Source organism: Anomalospiza imberbis, chromosome 5, assembly GCF_031753505.1.
Source record: "Anomalospiza imberbis isolate Cuckoo-Finch-1a 21T00152 chromosome 5, ASM3175350v1, whole genome shotgun sequence".
Classification (NCBI taxonomy): domain Eukaryota; kingdom Metazoa; phylum Chordata; class Aves; order Passeriformes; family Viduidae; genus Anomalospiza; species Anomalospiza imberbis.
Window position 1 is genome coordinate 67,640,591 of NC_089685.1, and position 19,506 is coordinate 67,660,096.

Consider the following 19,506-nt stretch of genomic DNA (forward strand, 5'->3'; position numbering starts at 1 on the left):
CGCCGGACAGCCCGCTGAGACAGGAACTCGGCCGGGAACAACAGGAATGCCCTTCCCGAGCGTACCCATCAGACCTTGCTAGCAAACATGCTTCTTCAAAGATGTGCAGCTGTGCTTTGAAGGACATCAAGTCATCTCTCCCAGATGTCCAGCAACCTTTCTAAAGTTTCCCACAGCTCCCTCCCTGCCCCCGTCTTCCTCCCTGCTCCACTCACTGCGAGCGTGTCTGACAAACTGGGAAGACTGCAATTGCCATAATTAATCTGTCACGAGGCTTCTATTCAGACAAAAAAGCTGAATACCTCAACACTTTCAGGACTGTTCCAAAAGGCAAAATTACTTCCAAATTTCTCTTTATAAGGAGTATTTCAATGCATACATGGATCTGCTGCTGAACAGTCAACTCTGATGCCTCTAGAAGCCATGAGACAGCAGACTCCACTTCTAGCACACAGACACCCCAACTTTAAATCATAAAGGAGGGAACCAGTGAACTCTTAACTCAGTTCTGAACGAAAAAACTTTCTTAAAAAAGATAGGATCCTGTAAAGCACAATTTCATGGTGACACTGGAATGTTGGCCACACAATAATATTTCATCAGTTCATGAATGGCACTAATATGCTTGTCCTGGGTTTGCCTTAATTGAATGCTTTGCCTTGAACCACTACAATGCTGTAAAAGGCATCTGTATTCACTTTCAATCAGCCACAGCTAAGAACACGGACCACTCTGCACATTCAGCTTTTCATTTACACATGTCCTCAGTGTGCAGAGGCACTGTGAAGTAGAACTACAAACTTCCTAAAGCAAATAGGGCAGTGTAAGGTAGATGCACAAAGGACAGCCCATACCAATGCAGGTAGTTGATCGAATAGCTCCAGTGGTCTTCAATATGCCAGCAAAAGGAGGAGAAGCACATCCCTACATACAGCCAGGGCACCTTCATGCCAGAGATGTCTGCATTGATATGAGCAAGGACTGACTGCTCGAGAATGGGCATGTTGTTCAAGTTCCAACCAGACAGAGCATAATCCTGCCAAAAGAATAACATTTGAAGAAATCAGAAGAACATAAGGACACCGAGTCCAGGTAAGCAAAGTACAAATGAAAACATCAGCCTATCCATTTCTATAGTAGATAACAGGATATTTCCTGCAACAATGAAACATCAAACCCAGAAAAAATTCCTTAAATACTGTAGTCATCAAATAATCACACTAAGATTTTAGTAACAGTCCTAGTATTTCAACATAGCCCATCTTCTTTGGATTAAGGCTTATACACTTAGGTTTTAATTTCTTCCCCATCACAAGACTGCAGGTTTCATGCTTTTCTGGTGGAATAAAATACCAGCAATGCCAGCAGAAGAACTTAAGATAGAAGTCTTCAGGATTATAGGACAATTGTAAACAACACAGTGAATCTCATGTTACTATTTCAGCTTTTTTTACACACCCATTTTACCATGCTGCACCTTACGTTGATCTACTGTATAGATTACTTTAGAAAGTTTTCTCAAGGGAAGAAATTCCTCCACACTCATTTTTGAGAGAACAGCCATCACCTGTTATGCACTCTCACCTTTACTTTCAAATACACACAGTTTGTTCAACAAACTATAATCCAGACAGCCCACTACTGTGCTTTAGCACTGATCTACTTTCCACTTTTACAAAAGCTGTAAGCATGGATTGATAGGAATTTTAGATATATCCTACAGCTGCTGAAAGGACTGGCCAGACCCTCAGCTCAGCCAAACATTGCTGCTGTTTCCTTTGCTCTGACACTACAAAGACATTGCAGTGAGTCAGAAGACTTAAATGATCTGGTTGAGAAATTTTTTAAGTGACTACCTTCATACAAATAGAAGTATCAGTGCTGACCCACTAAGCAGCTACACAATCACAGCATAGCCAACAAAGGTACACACAGGAAGGTGCAGGAAGAGGTGGAAGATGACAGTGAACAGGATTACCTCTTCCAGTGAGCAATACAAATTGATCTGGGGCTGTGTAACCAGGAAACCACACCTTTACTATGTCTGAATTTAAGCATACAAGCAGCAAGAAAATTGCTTTGCTACAGTAAGGTCTGAGGGAAAACAGGTAATACACTTACCAGATGATCTTTATAGAATTTTTTATAACTGAACACTGTATCTACATCTACATTATTATAGCACGCACAGAGAAGCAAGCTAAATCCAATTAGTTTGTTTCACCCATTAAGAACATCCTAAGGAGGACAGAATAATGTTTCTGTAGCTAACTCTATAATGAAAAGGTTTGGAAGAAGAAAGAAAAAATAATAAAGAGTCTCCTCATACTCAGACAAACTGCAACAACTTGCACATCCCTGCCTGCTAAGTGAGAGGAAACAGGTGTGACTTATATCATGAAACAGACCTTGGTAATCAGCAAGCAGATCTGCAAAACAACCTCAAATATCAGATTAATGCCCTGTTCAAAAGGAATGTTAAGTACATGCAAAAGCCTGAAACAATTTCTTCATGAAAAAATCCACACTGATTTCTGACCCAAAGTCTTCATGTGAAATCTTACACACAAAGAATGGGGTCAGTTTGCATATCCTGTTCCTCACCTCCTCCTCGGGCATCAGCTTTCGTCGGCCATCCTTCACTGGGAAGCCACTCCCAAAGTCCTTGGATGAGATATCAGCCCCATATTCCACAATAACATCTTCTTCTATGCTGCTCACTAATCGCCAGAATTCTTTTTCTACCAGCTCAGTGGGAACCATCTGAAAGCAGAAGAAAGGTTATGGTATGTGCAGATAACAAAAATTATCATTCAAGCAATAAATCGTTATTAACTCCCCATGAATTTTCATACACCAAGGTCATTCCCCCTCTCCCCTCCATCTCTTCAAAGTCATAGTTTTGGTCTGTATTCCTTGATAGTGGCTGGAATGTTTCAGAAAGAAGGAATAAACAAAAGGAGATGGAACCACCAGACATCCAGTACAACACAGGGGTAAGAGGAGATAGCCAGCAGAAATCAAGCAGCAAAGAGAACAAACCAGCATGCAAATTCCAAATTATTTCAGAGTATAAAGACCAGGATTTCTGGACAACAGCAAGGAAATTCAGATATAAAACTATGTTCAGGAGTCTGATCTTCATATAACTCATCATTACCCTTACGTGTGTTCATTTACGAAGCTTATTCTTAAAATAAGCTTTGTTCCAAGTCCCAAAGTTGTCTCCTAAATTGGAGTCCTTAAAAGGAAGAGGCTTTAGCAAGAATGTCCATAAATTACCCAACAACCATGAGAGAAGGAAGACCTTGGTGCTGCATGCAGTCCACAAGACAGTGGAACTGTGCCAAAGCAGAAATTCTAGTTTAAAAAATGCTGCTGTGATGCATAACAAAAAAAGAAAAAAAAAATCAAAAATCAAAAAACCCAAAACCACTGTGATTATCAGACAGATTTAGTATATTGACTTGTCTACAAGAAAATACTCTAAGAGGAAGGAAAACAAAGATTTATCCTCTGGACAAACTAAACCAAGACAAACAGCATAGGAAGGACAGGAAAAGGGCCCCTATGCCAAATGAGCAAGATACTTAGTCCAATTTATCAAAAAGGGCAAGAACATTAACTAGAGTGTGCCCAGTACAGTAAACTCTAACAAGCAATAAAGCCATCTGCCCATTGTGGGGAAAGGGTGAAATGAAGTTGAAATGAGACCAGATGCAAGCAAGCTAAATAATTTGTTTACATGTTTGAAGCTTATGGTGCCTCTTCAAACAAGGCTAAGATGTCTTAGCAAAAATCCAAGACCAACTGAAACCTCTTCTCTTTTTTCCTTACAAGGAATCCCACCAAAAGCTGAAACTCACATGGACTGGCATGTTGAAATAATCAGACTTGAAGTTATCAGCCATTTCACCAAAACTCTGGAGAGTATATTCCCTGACAGCTTGTTCAAATCCAAAGGCTTCTCGGGGTTTGTTGCATTCCTAGGAGACAGAACATAGAATTATTGTTCCCTGCAGCACACTCTGACAGTTACATTTTTAGCAAGAAGCCCTAGTGTCCATCTGAGTCCTTACCCAGCACAATAAGCTACCAGTTTTGAGACTTTTCCAGCCGAGGCAGTCATACCACAACGGAAACAGACCAGAATTAACGGCACAGAAGCTAATCTAACGCTGTAACCCCAGGGCTCCACACTTCTGCTTTCCTGTCCATAGCTACATTTCTTCAGCTACTGCTGCCAGCCACAAAGCAAGACTGTGCACAAAATGCTTAGACAGCCACAGGACATTTCTATAGATACACTGGATTCAAGCACCTGCAGAATAACTGCACAGGAACACACCCCCCCCCCCCACACCAAGTGTTTCAGCCTTATCAAGTCAGCAAATCATCAACAGATCTGACACGGTGAAAACATATAATAGGGAAGAGGAAAAAGGAAATTAGAACAGGGCAACACAGCCAACAACAGACATGGCCCATCTGACAGAAAATCTCTAAGTCTTTGTCTATTCTATCCCCATCCATCCTGAAAATGAAAAAATATTGGTGCACATTTCAGCTCCTTTCCCCACTCATTTTTAATGTGTCCTCAGCTCCTTTGGAAGTGACACCATGTTTATATATACAAGACATATTGGAACACAAAGATGATGCAAAACTATCTAATAGTCAGCTTTTCAGTCAAAGAAATAGGACTGGAAAGGAATTCATCAGTAGTTTTTTTCATGATGAACTATCCTTAGACTATTCCCAACATGTATCAAAGTGGTTCTTTGTTCTAGTTTGAAAACAAAATCAGTGAGAGACTCCAAGTAAAAAATACAATTTATTAGGAAAAAGTGAAAAAGAAAACAAAATACATGCAATAATACAAAAGAAAAACCACCGACAGAGTCAGAATCCAACCTGACCCCTTTTTGGTCAGAGTGTTGGTAGCTGTCCAAATTGGAATGGCTGCAGTCCTCCTGGAAATCCAGCAGAAAAGCCTGAGTCTGGTGTCCCAAAAACCCAGATTATATCCACTTAGGAATGCTTGGCTCCTCCCCCTGGGCGGAGCATTTTCCAATGGGATGCCCTAACTTTTATCAGTCATGCAGTGACATTCAATAGCCCATTATCAGCAAATGTCTCCCCTAAAGGAGAATTGGTTGTGAAAGAGATAAGGAAAACTGCCTACTTAACAAGGAGAGGTAAGAAGACAACTGCCATACAGATGGCAAATGGAATACATCTTGTCTTGGAATCAGGACATTCTTAAATGGAGCCTGCGACAGAGAATCTACAACATCTCTGAACACTGTCAAACAATGCTGACCTAAATACATATAAAGAGCCCTTACCCTATTCTTCCCAGCTTCTGTTCCAGTACCCTCCCGTAAAATTACATTAAGGATCTGTGTACAATTAACATCTAAAGTAAAAACTAAGGTAAAAAGTACTAGTGAATACTTCAAACATCTTTTTGCTCTTACTTGTTTACTCTCCAGAAGACATTATAGTAATGCGTTTTCTCCTATCTCTTACTTCCAATGCCTTTTCAAAACTTTTAAAATATTTTCTCTATCATTTGCTAGTAAAAAATTACTTGACACCTTATCTTTTCTGGGTTTGTCCCTGCCTGCATATTTTTCTTTGGTAACAATCTATTGCTGTTTTTACTATCAATAATGAAATTTCTTGAATTTCCACATTCTTGAACTGTTGCAGCCACTCTATTTACTACTATAGTCTCTAAATTAACTCCATATTAGATTGCTGCAGTTTGCTAATACTTCTTTATTGCTCTATCTTAAGAGAAAATAAAGAAGTACATTAATCCACTCTCTGAGCAGCAGCCCAAAGGAAATGGTTCATCTCTTCCCTTGCCTGTAGCTATGAATTTCCACCTTTCTTTAAGCAGCATTTGCCTGAGTTCATCTGACAACCTCATCTCCCAGTGAAGGGTTAGAGCAGTGAGCTGATCCAGCCCATGTGGCTGCACAACTCTCCAGACACCACCATAAAGGAACCAGCAGCAGCCAACACTGCGGAAGGGGACGGGGAGGGGAAGTGGGCCTATAAATGTGTGTGCACAACTGCTCCTTTTGGAAACAACACAGCCTCAAGAGTGAAAGCCAGTCTTGTAAGCTTCTTCCTCTGAATCCTACATCTACCAACTTTCTGAGCTTGCAAAATTTGTTTCCTTAAGACAAATACCAAACCAATCAAGTGATGTTTGCTATCTGTTGATCAATCATCTCTTAGAACTGGGTAGCTCTTCTTTTTTGAGTAATGAAATTCAACTAGCTTCCACTTTCACAGCTTGAGGAGATCCATTTTTAGACTAAACCAAATCTAAAATAGCTACAACAAAACTTTAAATTAGTTTTTTCACTTTCTGCTACAGGCCATTCTGAACAATGCCATAATGTCTTTCCAATAATCAAAGCTCCCTGTTATGCCTAAATGTCATACTCTATTTACTTCATAGCTTACAAATTATGTCAATTATGTGGAAACATCCATTATAACCCAAGTTCTCACCTCTAATTTCACACTACCAGATTATATAATTGAGTTTCAGCTCTTAATATACCAAGGTCAAATTTTTACCTGTCACACAGCCGCATCAAAAAAAAAAGGTTATGCCCCAGCTCTAGAAGGAATGTTTCTCTCTCCTTATGGCTCATCAACCAAAATTCAAGGCTCATCTTGGCAATATTCCAAAACAAACCATTCATTCTACATGGATGGATTGCTGAACTGCTCTTCTTCTGATCTTTCCAGGTACACAAGTACACATACAAAGTTTCAGTAGTTCTTGAACTATACCTCAGCAACGCACTTTGGACACCTCCAGTCACCCTTGGGTACATCAGGAAGAGGAGGAATCAAGCAGAAAGTGTGATAGCTGTCATCACATCCATCACACAGTAGCAGTTTATCCTCATTATTTCCTCTACCACAAAATAAGCAAACATAGAGATCAACCTGTGGGGAAAAAAAAAAAAAGAAAAAAAAGTTACAAGAAGTTTCTCATCCAGAGCCTGCCTTACTTAAACTAAGCAACAAAGGATGATATGCTGAAGTCTAATATATGAGCATCAACCCTGGTTTTTGAGAAGTATTGATAATTATAGCTTCTGTTTCATTCCCAAAGCAGCACTATGTGGGAGCAGGAGGACTTTGGGTGCTGCAAAATAACTATGCGGTTCAGTTGGACTATCTTTTGCTACCTAACTCAAGCAGCATCTCACTCATGTTATTCTAAGGCAAAAGAGTAAGTTACAGTTTTTAAAACTCCCTCTCTTCAGCTCTCTTATCATGGAAAACAATTTAAACTGTATCTCTACAAAGACTGCATGGCTAAGGAAAATCTCAAAAAGGCATTTCAGAAGTACATCATCACTTGCAACAGTACAGTGGTATCTTTGCAATGAAAATGAGATTAAAAAATCCACAAACCTACAGATTTCAATCTAAAAATTCACGAGGAAGCAAAGGAAACCACATGTAAAAGTACCAACTTCTTTCTCATTTTTTCCAAAGCAAAGAATAAAAACTCCGAATGATAAGAGAGAAGTATTAATCCAAATACAACCAAAAACAGTTTTTGGAAGTTATTCAAGATAGTCTCTCAACAAGAACAACACTGACTGGGAGACATTCTCTGGGGCCAGAGAAAACCATATGAAGTTTTCAGATTTTTCTTTGCTCTAGCTTCCTGTAGAGTGCAAAGAACTTTAATTAATAGAAACATTTAATGTAATACTGAAGAACTGTAACAATCTAAATGAAAATAACCCTAGTTATTACATAACCTTTGCTAAAAAATTACCTTTTGTATAAATTTTTACTAACAGCATGAGCTTCATGAATGACACCTACTCCAAATTCTGCTACTACTCCCACCAGCCCCTGACAATTCAGGCTGTGTGTACTTCCTTCACACAGCTCAAAATAACACCAGATGAGGTGGGGCTGCGTTTGGTGGGGTCTGTTAATTTAATCAAGATGTCACAAAAACATGTGCATTTTAGCTGATTAGGCTCAGGTGGATTAAATAGTTAATGATAAACCCAGCTCCAGCTACAGTGGCCTAGTTAAGTATGCAACCTCCTAGCTATGCAGTAATATACTTCTTAAGGAGACTGCTCAGGTTTCTTAAGAAACTATTTTAAAAAATAATGCAGCTCTACTCAGAGGCATATCATTTTCCCCTTTAAAAAAAAAATCCATGCACTCACCCTCATGGAACATTGTCTAAAGCAAGAAAACCAGCTGCTTTTGTTGCAAGTACATAGAAGGGAGGGAGGGTACCTCAACAAGCACTTTTCTATTCTCTTCCCAAAACTTAGCAAAGCATGAAAATGGCAATCCTAAGTTTTCTGTGGTCCTCACTAGCTACCTCTCACTGGTAATACCTTCTTCTCTCTAAATTCCAATTAACATATGCAACCTCTACATTAGCATACATGATGATGTGGCAAATACAAAAACTGCATTGAAACAGATATTCACAACAAGCAGACCTGTGATTATGCAATAACCACAAAAAATCCTGCTAGTCATGTAATAAAACAGTGTAAGACTTTGATGATATAAAATTATATGCATCAGGGAGAGAGGAGGAGATAAAAAGGTGTATTTTATCTCCCAGTTAGTAATTCACTATGGGAGTAAATCACACAGGACTCCATTTTCTTCATGGTGGAAAAAGGCCATTCTTTATTCACATAACTCGTTTTTACACAGTTTTACAGACCTCGTGTGGGACTCCAATTAGTTAGTAGTATTCTTGCTAATTACTTTTATTGGTTAGTAGCAAGCTGTTATTCTGTATTGATTGGTCACTCAAATTCTCGGTGTCTACGTGCAGGAACAGTTGTTTGTGAAAGATAATTTTCATTTTTCTAACGGTGCAAAAAGAGTTTTGTAGGAGCAGGATACTTTTTTACCCAGGAACAGACTATTATGTTAACAAATTGCTCATAACAGGATTGCTTTCACAGAGGAACTTGCAAAATGCCAGCTCTGACAAGGCCAGAAACTGATTCCAGGAGAGCAGGCTTGATTTTATGAAGCCTTTCTTTATGATTTTTCTATCTTACCGCAACAATTCACCAAATGAAATCAATTTCATAGTTAGCACTTTAAAAAAAGATAAATAAATGATGGAGAAATACACACAAAACTGCACCACAGTATTTTTCAGCCCAGTGCTATGCGAGGTAAATGAATCACCAGTGCATTCAGGACTGCTTTCCTTATCCAAGTATTAAAAAAAGGTGTGGAACCAAATAGTACTAAGTCACAGAATTTCAAAATATTAGTTACAGCAATACAGTTTCAAAACAGCAGTTCTATTGTAACAGCATTTTCATTTTCTCTTATAAATACAGGTTAAATGAAAAGAGTAAGTAAATAATAGAGCTCCATAAAAAACCCCCAAGAGATTAGACAAAATATTTTAAAAATAAAGCATAGTTAAAATTATCAAATTTACATGGCCTAGGAAAACCATATACTCAGAAGTAGTAGCACAACTGAAAAAATTCAAATCACACAAATCCTAACTGATCTGCAATGGCAAAGTGATCTGGTTTTTAAATATCCAAATTCTCCCACTTTTTCCGCCCCATAAAAAAATGTGATTACTAGAGTCTTTAGGTTGCCTTGGTCTTTCATGGTTGAAATTTAAGATAAGCTTCTGTAAGTGTTCTCAGGCTAAAAGAATTCACTAGAGAAAAAAAAGAATTCACTAAGAGGAAAAAAAAAAGGAAGAGCTGAATTCTAAGTGAAGAGTCTAATTCTTCAGACAGCTCTTCATTCATGGCTGCACGCACACGTTAAGTTACGACACTTTAAAAGTAGGAAGTCACATTCTATGAAAGTCTTTAAGAACAACTATACATTGCTTGTCCATGGACAAACATCAGAGAACTAAATGTTTTATTTTTCCTATTCAAATTTGAAACAGAGAAGACACAAGATGTGGAACTGCTAAAAACAAACTCATGAAGTAGTGGAGCACCTCAGAATCTCTTCTAAGGAAAAGGAGGGGTATTATAGTTGTTCTACTAAGGGGACTCTAACACAAACTGAACTACTGAAGGCATTCAAGCATGTAGCAAGTATGATCAGCAAAAAGCTTCACATTGCAACAGCTTTCCTGTCCAAAAGATGAAAACAAAAGCCTTGAGCACAGACTGTTTTTCAAAATACTGTTCTTTTTTCCCATTACATTATCATCTGCTGCAGCATGCATTCGTTCATCTGTTTGGAGGGGTGGGGGTTCTTTTACAGGAAAAAGAAAAATCTTAGTAAATCAACCAAGTCCTTTCTATCAGAAGTCACAGCAAAGGCATCAAACTTACGAAGTTGACAGAAAGAGTTCCTTTGCGCTGCCTCATCTGCATTCCAAATGCTTCTGATCTGCTTCCCTTGCGCCGTCGAGTCACCTCATCTTGAAGTAAAATGAAGTTAAATGCTATTACTATGACATCAAGATAGACTTAACTTGTAAAAACACCACACACACCCAGCCTGGCACCCTGCCTTTCAGATCAGAAACTACTTAACAGTCCAAAGAAAGCAAAAATGGCATGTTACATCTGGCCAATCTAAAAGCAACAGGGATTAGGAAAAACATCTTTTGTTTATCCTCACAGGTGATCCCAATGGCCTCATGAAAAACAGTCAAGTAGACACCTAAGTTGTGCACTTTGCTGGCAGGATCAGTTTCAGTACTTTTAAATCCTGCTTCCCCTTTCAGTTCATGGAATGGCTGCTTAATTGTTATTGTTACTATCTAATACATAAAGAGCTGAAACTCTGCCAAGTTATATGAAGCACTCTGTAAATCTCTCATGAATGAAACCCTAGAATACTTAGCTTTCTTTTTCCAGTTTTGATTTGCCTTCTTCTGAATACTGTCTCTAGAGACATTCAGGAAGATTTAACAGTCTCACTGAAAGCAAAGAACTCACAGAAAACTAAGAGCCCAAGATTTAATTACCCTCTTTATCCTTTGCTCCCAATGCCAGTCCCATCATCTTGGGTCCAGCTCCAAAGATCTGCAGCTTCTTTAGTTCGGTGTTTCTACTCATTTCTCCTGCCTCTGCCTAAAAATAAATACAAGACCAGATCAGCACAAACCACCAATATTTCCCCTCCAGGTTTCTTCACAATTTGTTACTATTCCACTCTCCCAGAATATGTGCTCATCAAAAGAAGCAGGCCTGAAAAGATACGATTTTCTGTTCCTAAAGGCAATGAACATATGCAAATGGGGTAAAAGAATTTTTATCCCAAATTTCCAAATTATTTCCTATGTAAGATTCCAAATCAACTACAAGAAGTGACCGCTACACCAAATGAAAGAATTAGGTTTCACATTTTGCAAAAAATAGTAAGACTGCCAGAGCAACTTTTTCCAAAATCACTATGATTCAGTCAAGTGCCTGGATTTTAATGCAGTTTCAAACAGGATTTCCTTATCTGTTTCCTTGAGAAGATACATCCACACGACACTAATGAGTTCCAACCAATTTCCTTAAGCTTGGCTGCTTCTGGGCTTATTTGTGATGAAATGTTGTGAGTACAATTCAGATCACAGCTACTCATGTTGCAAGCTCAAAATCAGAAGTAAAAGGACCCATTTGGTGACAGCTCCAAGCCCCTGGCAGCGATGTTTCTTGAAGTGTTCTGCTCTAATGAACTTCTTCCTGTTTCCCATTACTGACCTACCTTATTGTCTCACATCACTGCCACTAATCTAACAAGAAGAAGAAGAAAAAGAAGAAAAAATTCTGCTTTTATCTGCAACACAATTACCTTGGCATTTTTCTTTATGCTGCCTCCTTATACTTTGAAAAATCTCTCTGATGCGATATAGAAGGCCACTAAATTCTCACTGTTCAAAAACTTCCTCCTGAAATTCACTGATCTTAAAAGATCTCAGCAAGACTATCAATTTTGAAGGGCATGTAATTTTAAAGAAGTTATTCTTCAGCTAGCTTCCTGATGATACGTCATCTGTTATTTTTCCAAGTTTTGCCTGACATCTCATGCCTGTCCCTTGGGGTGACATGCCTTCAAAGTCTTTAATCAATTATTAAAAAAAACCCAAAAAAATATCTTCTAAAATGGTGTTTAACATAAATTCTAATACACTGGCAGTAAACATCATAGAAGATTATTCTTCTGCCTTAATCAGTTGTTTTTCTTGCTTCCAGAAAACATTTGAAGACGTAGTTTCCTATGCATTATTACTCTAAGGAATTTTTAGTGATATTTACAGTCCCTGTTCCCACTGAACTGGGTATGCATTATGCTAACAGGCATCTTTCCAACCTAATTACTGCTGATATTCTAATTTTGAACATTTATATGTTGCTATTAAATTATTTGCACTTTACGTGTGACCAACTTTGTAAGCCCACCGTGCAACCAGGAAAATTTTTCCTCACCAATTCCTCACTTTTTGGCTAACAAGCCATAAGAAAATACACCAGAGACTTCCTAGTCCCTCATTTTCCATTTGAAATTCATTAACAGCTCAACCATTCTCTCAACTAATAGAACCTGACAGAATCAACCCACATATTTCAGCACAGACACCATTTCAACAACAATCTGCTCAACTTGTCCTACTATTGTGACCAAAGATAGTTTTCTCAATGAAATACGAAAAATAATTTTATTATCGTATTTAATAAAATCAAGTAATTAACATGCAGCAAGAAAGTTTTACAGCTTAGCTTAGAAATACATTACCTAAACATATTTTCATAAATCCTCGGCTCAGATTTAACTTGGATACCACTAAACCTTAGTGGATGAAATCCATTCATGCTCAGGTGGAAAGAGCTACAGAGTCTTGAAAAAGAACAGTTTGCATATTGGAAGATGAATGTTTTTTCACAAACACTGACTGGATATTGATACTTAAAGGTGTAAATACCAAAAGTATTCAGAAGCCCCACTAAGCATTTTTCTGCTGTGTCCTTTAAGACTGTAAAAAAAGCCAAACTCACAACTGTGAGTGCAAGGAAGCAGCAGCAATCGTGCATTCCTTGCCCTTCTCTCACTGCTAACAACACAAAACTCCAGCTCACTTTTGCATTATATTTTCTCTATGCAAGTGAAATGAACTTGATTAAACTGTGATTCTGCTCTTATCTCCTCTTTGTCCTGAAGGATACAGGCTGTGTCTTACCTTCTCAACTTAAAGTACAACCCAAGGGCTTTTCTTGCATATGGGCCAAGCCTAATAACGCAATCCAGTTACACTAGATTCACTCACTATTCTCTTGTCTCATCCCTCATAAATTCTGAAACATTTTTAACCCCACTCCTCCACCCCCAATGCACAAGACTACAAGGATAACAACCTGTAGCCAAAATATTTACATGTTTGGGGCATTTGTCAGCATCTCCCAGAGTTCTTTTGTTTCATTATTTTATTTCACAGTTACTGACATGGAAAGTAATCTTTCAAGCAAAAAAATCTAAAGCTTATTTTATTGTGTTATTTTGTAATCAAAAAGAAACCTGAAAGCAGATACATTACTTAGAACTGTTTTTAACAAAATTCTCTGGACATTAATTTAATATCCTTTGAGATTTTGTTCCAGTACTGCAATTCTTTACCAGATATCACCATGACATAGCCTCATTAGACAAATCCCTTATCAGCTAAAATACACCCTAACAGATCATCCATGAAGATACCACTACCCTTTTCTAAGAAAGTATTCTCCTAAATTTAAGCTTTCCATAAGGATATTCTCATTTCCTAATCTGAATTAATTTACTTTTTATTGTAATTTTCTTTACAAGCCTTTAGGAACTCAGCTGCCTTTCTCCAGCTTTTATTTGTGAAAGCTTTCTTCACAGAAAAGAGAGAATAAAGCATTAAGTTTATTTTCTGAATATAATCATTCACCATCTAATTATTCCCTTCCTATTTGGAGACAATGTTTTCAACTGACATTTGATTATAGTATCCAAAGATTCTCAAGCTACACTTCACAGAGGAAGACACCCATTCCCTATTTTCTTTAATTTTTCACGTTGTCGAAAAATCCTGAAATTTTCTTTTTCAAAGTCTCTCACCCTCTTCTACTGCTGAGGATGTTTCTCTATCTCAGTAATTTCTGAATACTATATTTATACTTTCTTATTAATTGCCCATTCTAAGGTAGGTTATCTGTAACAAGATACAGAGGATCTTGGGAAACTACTTCTAGCACTTGGAAAAGAGCTAAGGATCTGCAGAGGTCTGTGGAATTATCCACACTCACTAACCAGGCATTGGACTACTTGGCACACTACACACAAATCACTCAGATGTTTCAGCTAGAGCAGAATGACATTTATTTAGTAGATTTTTACACTACTTGCATATTACTGGCTCTCTAAAGATTGTTTAGACAACCTCTGGTCCAATTCCAGGTATTCATTTCAGACAATAAACTGAGTCCTGTCTACAATAAAAAGGTGCACTGGAATCTGGAACAATGTCTCCATGTTCTCAGATATTTATTTACACTGCTACCATTTCTGGCTACTGAGGAAAAATCTGTCTCTAAATGCTGCTCCGGGATGACTTAAGATACACAGCTTCCAACACAGCCAAAACCTACTTCTCCTGTCTGTGCAAGTAGGATGAGTTTTTCCTGTATTCAAGAATTCACCTCAGCCATTTTAATAACTGTAATGCTTAAAAGATACAAGCCTAATAATGTAATGCTTTATTGGCTACAAGCCTAATAAAAGGCATTTAAAAATATATATTTATTGCAGATTATCTAAATAAAATTATCTCTTATTTCTGAATTGCAGACACTTCAAACAAAGTGAAACAGCTTTACAGTGTCAGGATCACCAAAAAATCATCTTTCCAATATGGAGAAATGACAAGTACCATTATTCTACTGAAATCAGCAGGAAAAAAGATCCCACAGGACCTTAATAAAACAGTGACACTTTTACACCATTTGCAAGAAAAAGGACATACTGGCATTTTGCCATAAGATTCATTCAAATCCAAAGAAGAATTCCACATAGCAAATGACTGCTGAAGTTCCTGCAGCATTCCCAGATTTTCTGGATAGCTCACTACCAATACTTTGTTTGAGAGATCTGGGAAGATCAACAAGCCTGGGACTGCTTGTGTGATGCACTGCTATATGGCTATGATAAATAACTTCAAGTCAGCTTTAGCAAGCTGAGAAAACACACTAAAAAAGACAATTCAGTCTAAGTCATCAGAGAAGAAGGCAAAAAATTATAAAGGATACTCAAATACCTCGGTGACAAGAAAGGTGCACTGTGGGAAAAAAAAAGCAGTTAAAGAGCATTTGAAAAAAACTTGTGGTGCTGGAGCTAAGTCTAGAATAGTATGAAGCAAGTAGGAAGTTGGTTGCATATAAATCCAGCTTTCGCCCACGCTCTGCTGATGAGCCAGCAGGGAGCCACCAGACTTCATGTGAAAAGCTTCAGGATGCTGCCTGCAGGAGTATCTCTGTCAGAAGGGGAAGGCCTGATTTAAATAGTGCAACAGAGCCATCAGACCACAATTATTTTCAGGAAGACAGCAATTTTAAAGGGTGGGGATTCAGTCTGAACTCAGATTTTCTCAGGGGTACCCCCCAGGAGTCAATATCACCTACCAGAATACCAGAAATTCCTGTAACACCAGTAATTCAGAAGGAAAGAAACTGCTTTTCAGCAGAAAAACTATATAGGTTTTTTTTTTTTATATATATAACTATCCTATATAGTTCCAGCTGTCACTGATCATCTCCTCACACATCTGTTTCAGTTCTTCAGAAGAACTGCCTGCCCAGCTTGAGGTAATTAGTCCCGCATGCAATTCCACAATTCACCATTACTTACATGTATTTGCATTTATGTCATTAAGAGGCATATTTGAAAAAGATTTTTAAAAGTTCTAGAACTTTGTACAAGTAGAAGCTTTAATATCAACTCACTCACAGCCTTCTGTCTTGTATCTGTGGATACATTCATTACCAAGGTACTTAGGCCACTTGTCAGTAAACAAAAAGCAACTTTTAGAAGTTTTGACACAAACAGTGCATATGCTGTATCAAACCAGATCTCAAGAGTTACAAACTGAGAGTTACTTCTCTGGATTTTAGTTAAATGAAGACTGCTTCCAGGTGGTGCTTCTGAGCAGGTGCCCACAGCCAAAGGCTGCTGCACTGGTGGGAGAAATAAGCGTTCTCTGTAAGAGCTGATCAGCAGGAATACCTGAGATTTGACACGCCTGGTTCTCTTCAACATAACATTCATCCTTGAAGCCTGCTTTGGGGAAGCTTGGGCATCTGAACTGAGGTCCTCAGCCTCCACTTTTTCCTTAAGATCCAAGTTAGACTTCTGGATGCCCTAGAGGAGCAGAGAACAGGACACTGTTGGTCAGGCAGTGCTAATCATTCCAGAGCCTATGAATCACTCTGTCTGCTAAGAAACAGGACGAGTGAAGTCACACAGCATTACATACACCATTTGGAAAAGAGGCCAATTAATTCATTCACCCTTCAAATAAGAAAACTGAATCCCAGCCACCAGGTTATCAAGAGAAAAATAAACATTTCCCATTAGGCATATCATCTTTTGCCTTGTTTTCCTTCCCAACACAGTTGACCTCAGTCCTATAAAGAAATACCAGAAATTAACTACACAAGGTCATGTTACAACTTCTAGCACTATTCTGTCACAGAAAACTACAAGGGTGGTTCTAGCTTTGTTGGCACAGCTGAGGCTTCTAACAGCACTGACCCCATGTCCCAGTTTCACATAGAGTAACACAGCCCTTTGCATGCCTTTTGGGTACCCTCTTCATAGCATGAAAGACAAGCATCTCACCATGAGGCTGACTCCGGACTGGAAGAGCTCATAGGGATACAAGATCCGCTCATAATGAGACTTGAGCAATGACCCCGTGCCTTTCCCTGGCAGGTAGCCAAGCCGACTCGCCACTTTAGACCATTTCTTCTCTTTGGTCACTACTTCAAAGCCTCCTTTGTTGGCAACAATCTGAAATAAATAAAAAGTTAAGGGTTTTGAGCTGCTCTCGCCAGGTTGCGTAAAGCAAGAATCAATTAAACCAACCAAATGTTAAAAGGTTCATGAAAAATGACAGAATCCTGCAATTAGCTTTCGTTTCCTGAAAGACTAATCCTTTAATAACAAAGCACTTATTCTTATTGCTTCATATATTTAATGTGATTTTTAATTTACTAGCAAACGTAAATTGCACACTATCCGTGACAGGAGTCCAATAGTTAAGGTTTATCATGTGCTGGAAAAGATACAAAACCTACCATAAGAACAAACTGAAAAGCTAACCCTCACTAGACTTGTACTCGGTCGTAAAATACAAGTCTGGCCAGCAATAAAGCCCATTTTAATAGACCCCAGGCAGAAAGGAGCGTTGAAGCTCAGAACTCCCACAAAACCCTGAAGGGAAGAGAGACTACTATAAAAAGAGGGAAAAGTAAATTTACCTTCCAACTCAGTCCAGGTACTACACATGACTTCAATTGGTTTCAGACCAGTAATGCACATACAGACCTATCACTGCTTACATCTATATGTATATACAAATAAAAACAAGACCATTTTCCTGCAAGCAATATAACAGCATATGAGTTGCTTCCTCCGACACACAGGCCACATTTCCACTGCCTCCATTCCTTTTACAGTTTCACTGCCAAGCAACTTATGGATTATAATTCCATTTATATTATTTGTAAGATTAGTATCATTTTTACAGGAGTGTAGTTTTGCATTGCATTTCTTTACACATGAAGACTAAATTTCAAGCTCAATGTTTCACATACTGTTAGAAACCTCAAGGCAAGAACCTTTTGTTACTGGAGTTAAACTTATGGTTTGCTTGTGAGGCTGAGGTAAACTGATAAGTCTAACTGTGACAGTGACAAGTAAATTTGTTAATTCTGCTTTCTACCATAATCACACAGAGTCACACTTAAATAAAACAATAATAATATTGATAATTATTTTTCCTTGTATTTACAGAAATACTCTAGAAAAACCTTTTAAAATAAACCTGTCCTCAATTTCAACTTATCTTTAAAATTTCCAGGAAAACTTGTTTCCTAAAATTATCTATGTATGAACAACAGCTAAAGAAGCCAGTAACGAACCAAATCAACTCAGAGCTGCCATTCTACAGCCAATTGAAATGTTCCACCTCACTACAGTGACCCAGATATTTTCCAGCACCTCTCCGATATTCTGCATATCCCAGTAAGCCATAGACACAAAAAGAAAAAAATACTGGAAGACAATTTATCAGCTTTTCTCTGCATTTTATCAGCCCTTCCAGACTTTCCAAAATACTTGACTTTCTTTGAAACAAAAATATACTCATTTACATTGTTACTTACCTAAGAGAAATAAATCTTGATGGGGAATGGAAACTGATGCTCTAACCTAGAAGCACTAGAACTACCAGAACTTCGGTCTTTTCCCTGCAAGAAGAAATCTACCTATTTATATTTATTAGCAGCTAAGTCTATAATGGTACATATATTTTGCCAGTGCAGAAGCAAATTCCAACAGAGACTTCTGCGTAAACTTTGAAAGAAGTTTGGTGTGTTCACCAAACATAACTATGGAAATGCTCATTTCTAACCAGCCTTAAGCCAAGTCTGTTTTGGGAATTAAATAAGTATTCCTGGAGCTGACATTATAAATTTTCAAAGATACGTGTTTATAAAAACCTCTGCTGGAAGAGAGGAAGGAGAAATTGCAACAATTCATGACAGCATTGTTGATCGGACCTGAAATGAACACAGGCATACTGCTGCCTTCCCAAACAACACCTCCAACTCCCGCAGCTCCACCACGTGTAAGAATGGAGAACTAAAAATCAAGAGGCCAGCTGACATCAGGACATTCAAGCTATACAAGGTAATAAATACCTACTGTATGGAATCCAACCAATCCAACCAAAGGTAACTAACTGAATTACACTGTGACAGGTTTGCCATAAACATTCAAATTAGAAATGTTTTTTCCCTGTATTTTTCCCACTTATTTAATCTCCAGATTAATGAGATTAGCGCTGTAACACAAGCCCTTCCTCTTGCTCAGCTTCTTGAGCTTGAATGAAAACTGAAATCCCTGTCTGCCTAAGGCCTACAAATACTTACCTTGCTCAGACCATACAGATCCAGTATTTTTCTCTCAACCACAGGGATTTTTAAATTGGATCCTTGGAGTTCCCAAAATTTTGCTAACTGATCCAAGAAGTCCAGTTTCACTCTTGTCATCGCCTGGAATCAGTAAAGGTAGACAATCACATATGTTCAAAACCAAATGTGGTAAAACCTTACAGTCCTGAGAGAAAACAAAGTAAGTTTTTATAGTGTTTCCATTTTCAACATGCAACTTGCCAGAGGAGGTATTTCTTTGTCAGGTAAAAAAAAACCCTAAAAATAGAAATACTGTTAAAAAGAAAGA

The 19,506-nt window shown here is 38.1% G+C and overlaps 1 protein-coding gene across 2 annotated transcripts in view; it reads right to left on the minus strand.

Annotated features, from left to right (window-relative positions):
• Nucleotides 1-19,506, minus strand: part of KDM5A (lysine demethylase 5A) — a 51,113-nt gene that overhangs the window by 27,961 nt on the left and 3,646 nt on the right. For both annotated transcript variants that reach the window (XM_068191734.1, XM_068191733.1), the window contains exons 3-11: nucleotides 19,197-19,319; nucleotides 16,882-17,052; nucleotides 16,267-16,401; nucleotides 11,006-11,111; nucleotides 10,365-10,453; nucleotides 6,820-6,978; nucleotides 3,867-3,986; nucleotides 2,605-2,763; nucleotides 855-1,036 (exon numbers count right to left, since the gene is read on the minus strand). In XM_068191734.1, the coding sequence (XP_068047835.1) occupies nucleotides 855-1,036; nucleotides 2,605-2,763; nucleotides 3,867-3,986; nucleotides 6,820-6,978; nucleotides 10,365-10,453; nucleotides 11,006-11,111; nucleotides 16,267-16,401; nucleotides 16,882-17,052; nucleotides 19,197-19,319 (1,244 nt within the window). The remainder of the gene's footprint in view (nucleotides 1-854; nucleotides 1,037-2,604; nucleotides 2,764-3,866; nucleotides 3,987-6,819; nucleotides 6,979-10,364; nucleotides 10,454-11,005; nucleotides 11,112-16,266; nucleotides 16,402-16,881; nucleotides 17,053-19,196; nucleotides 19,320-19,506) is intronic.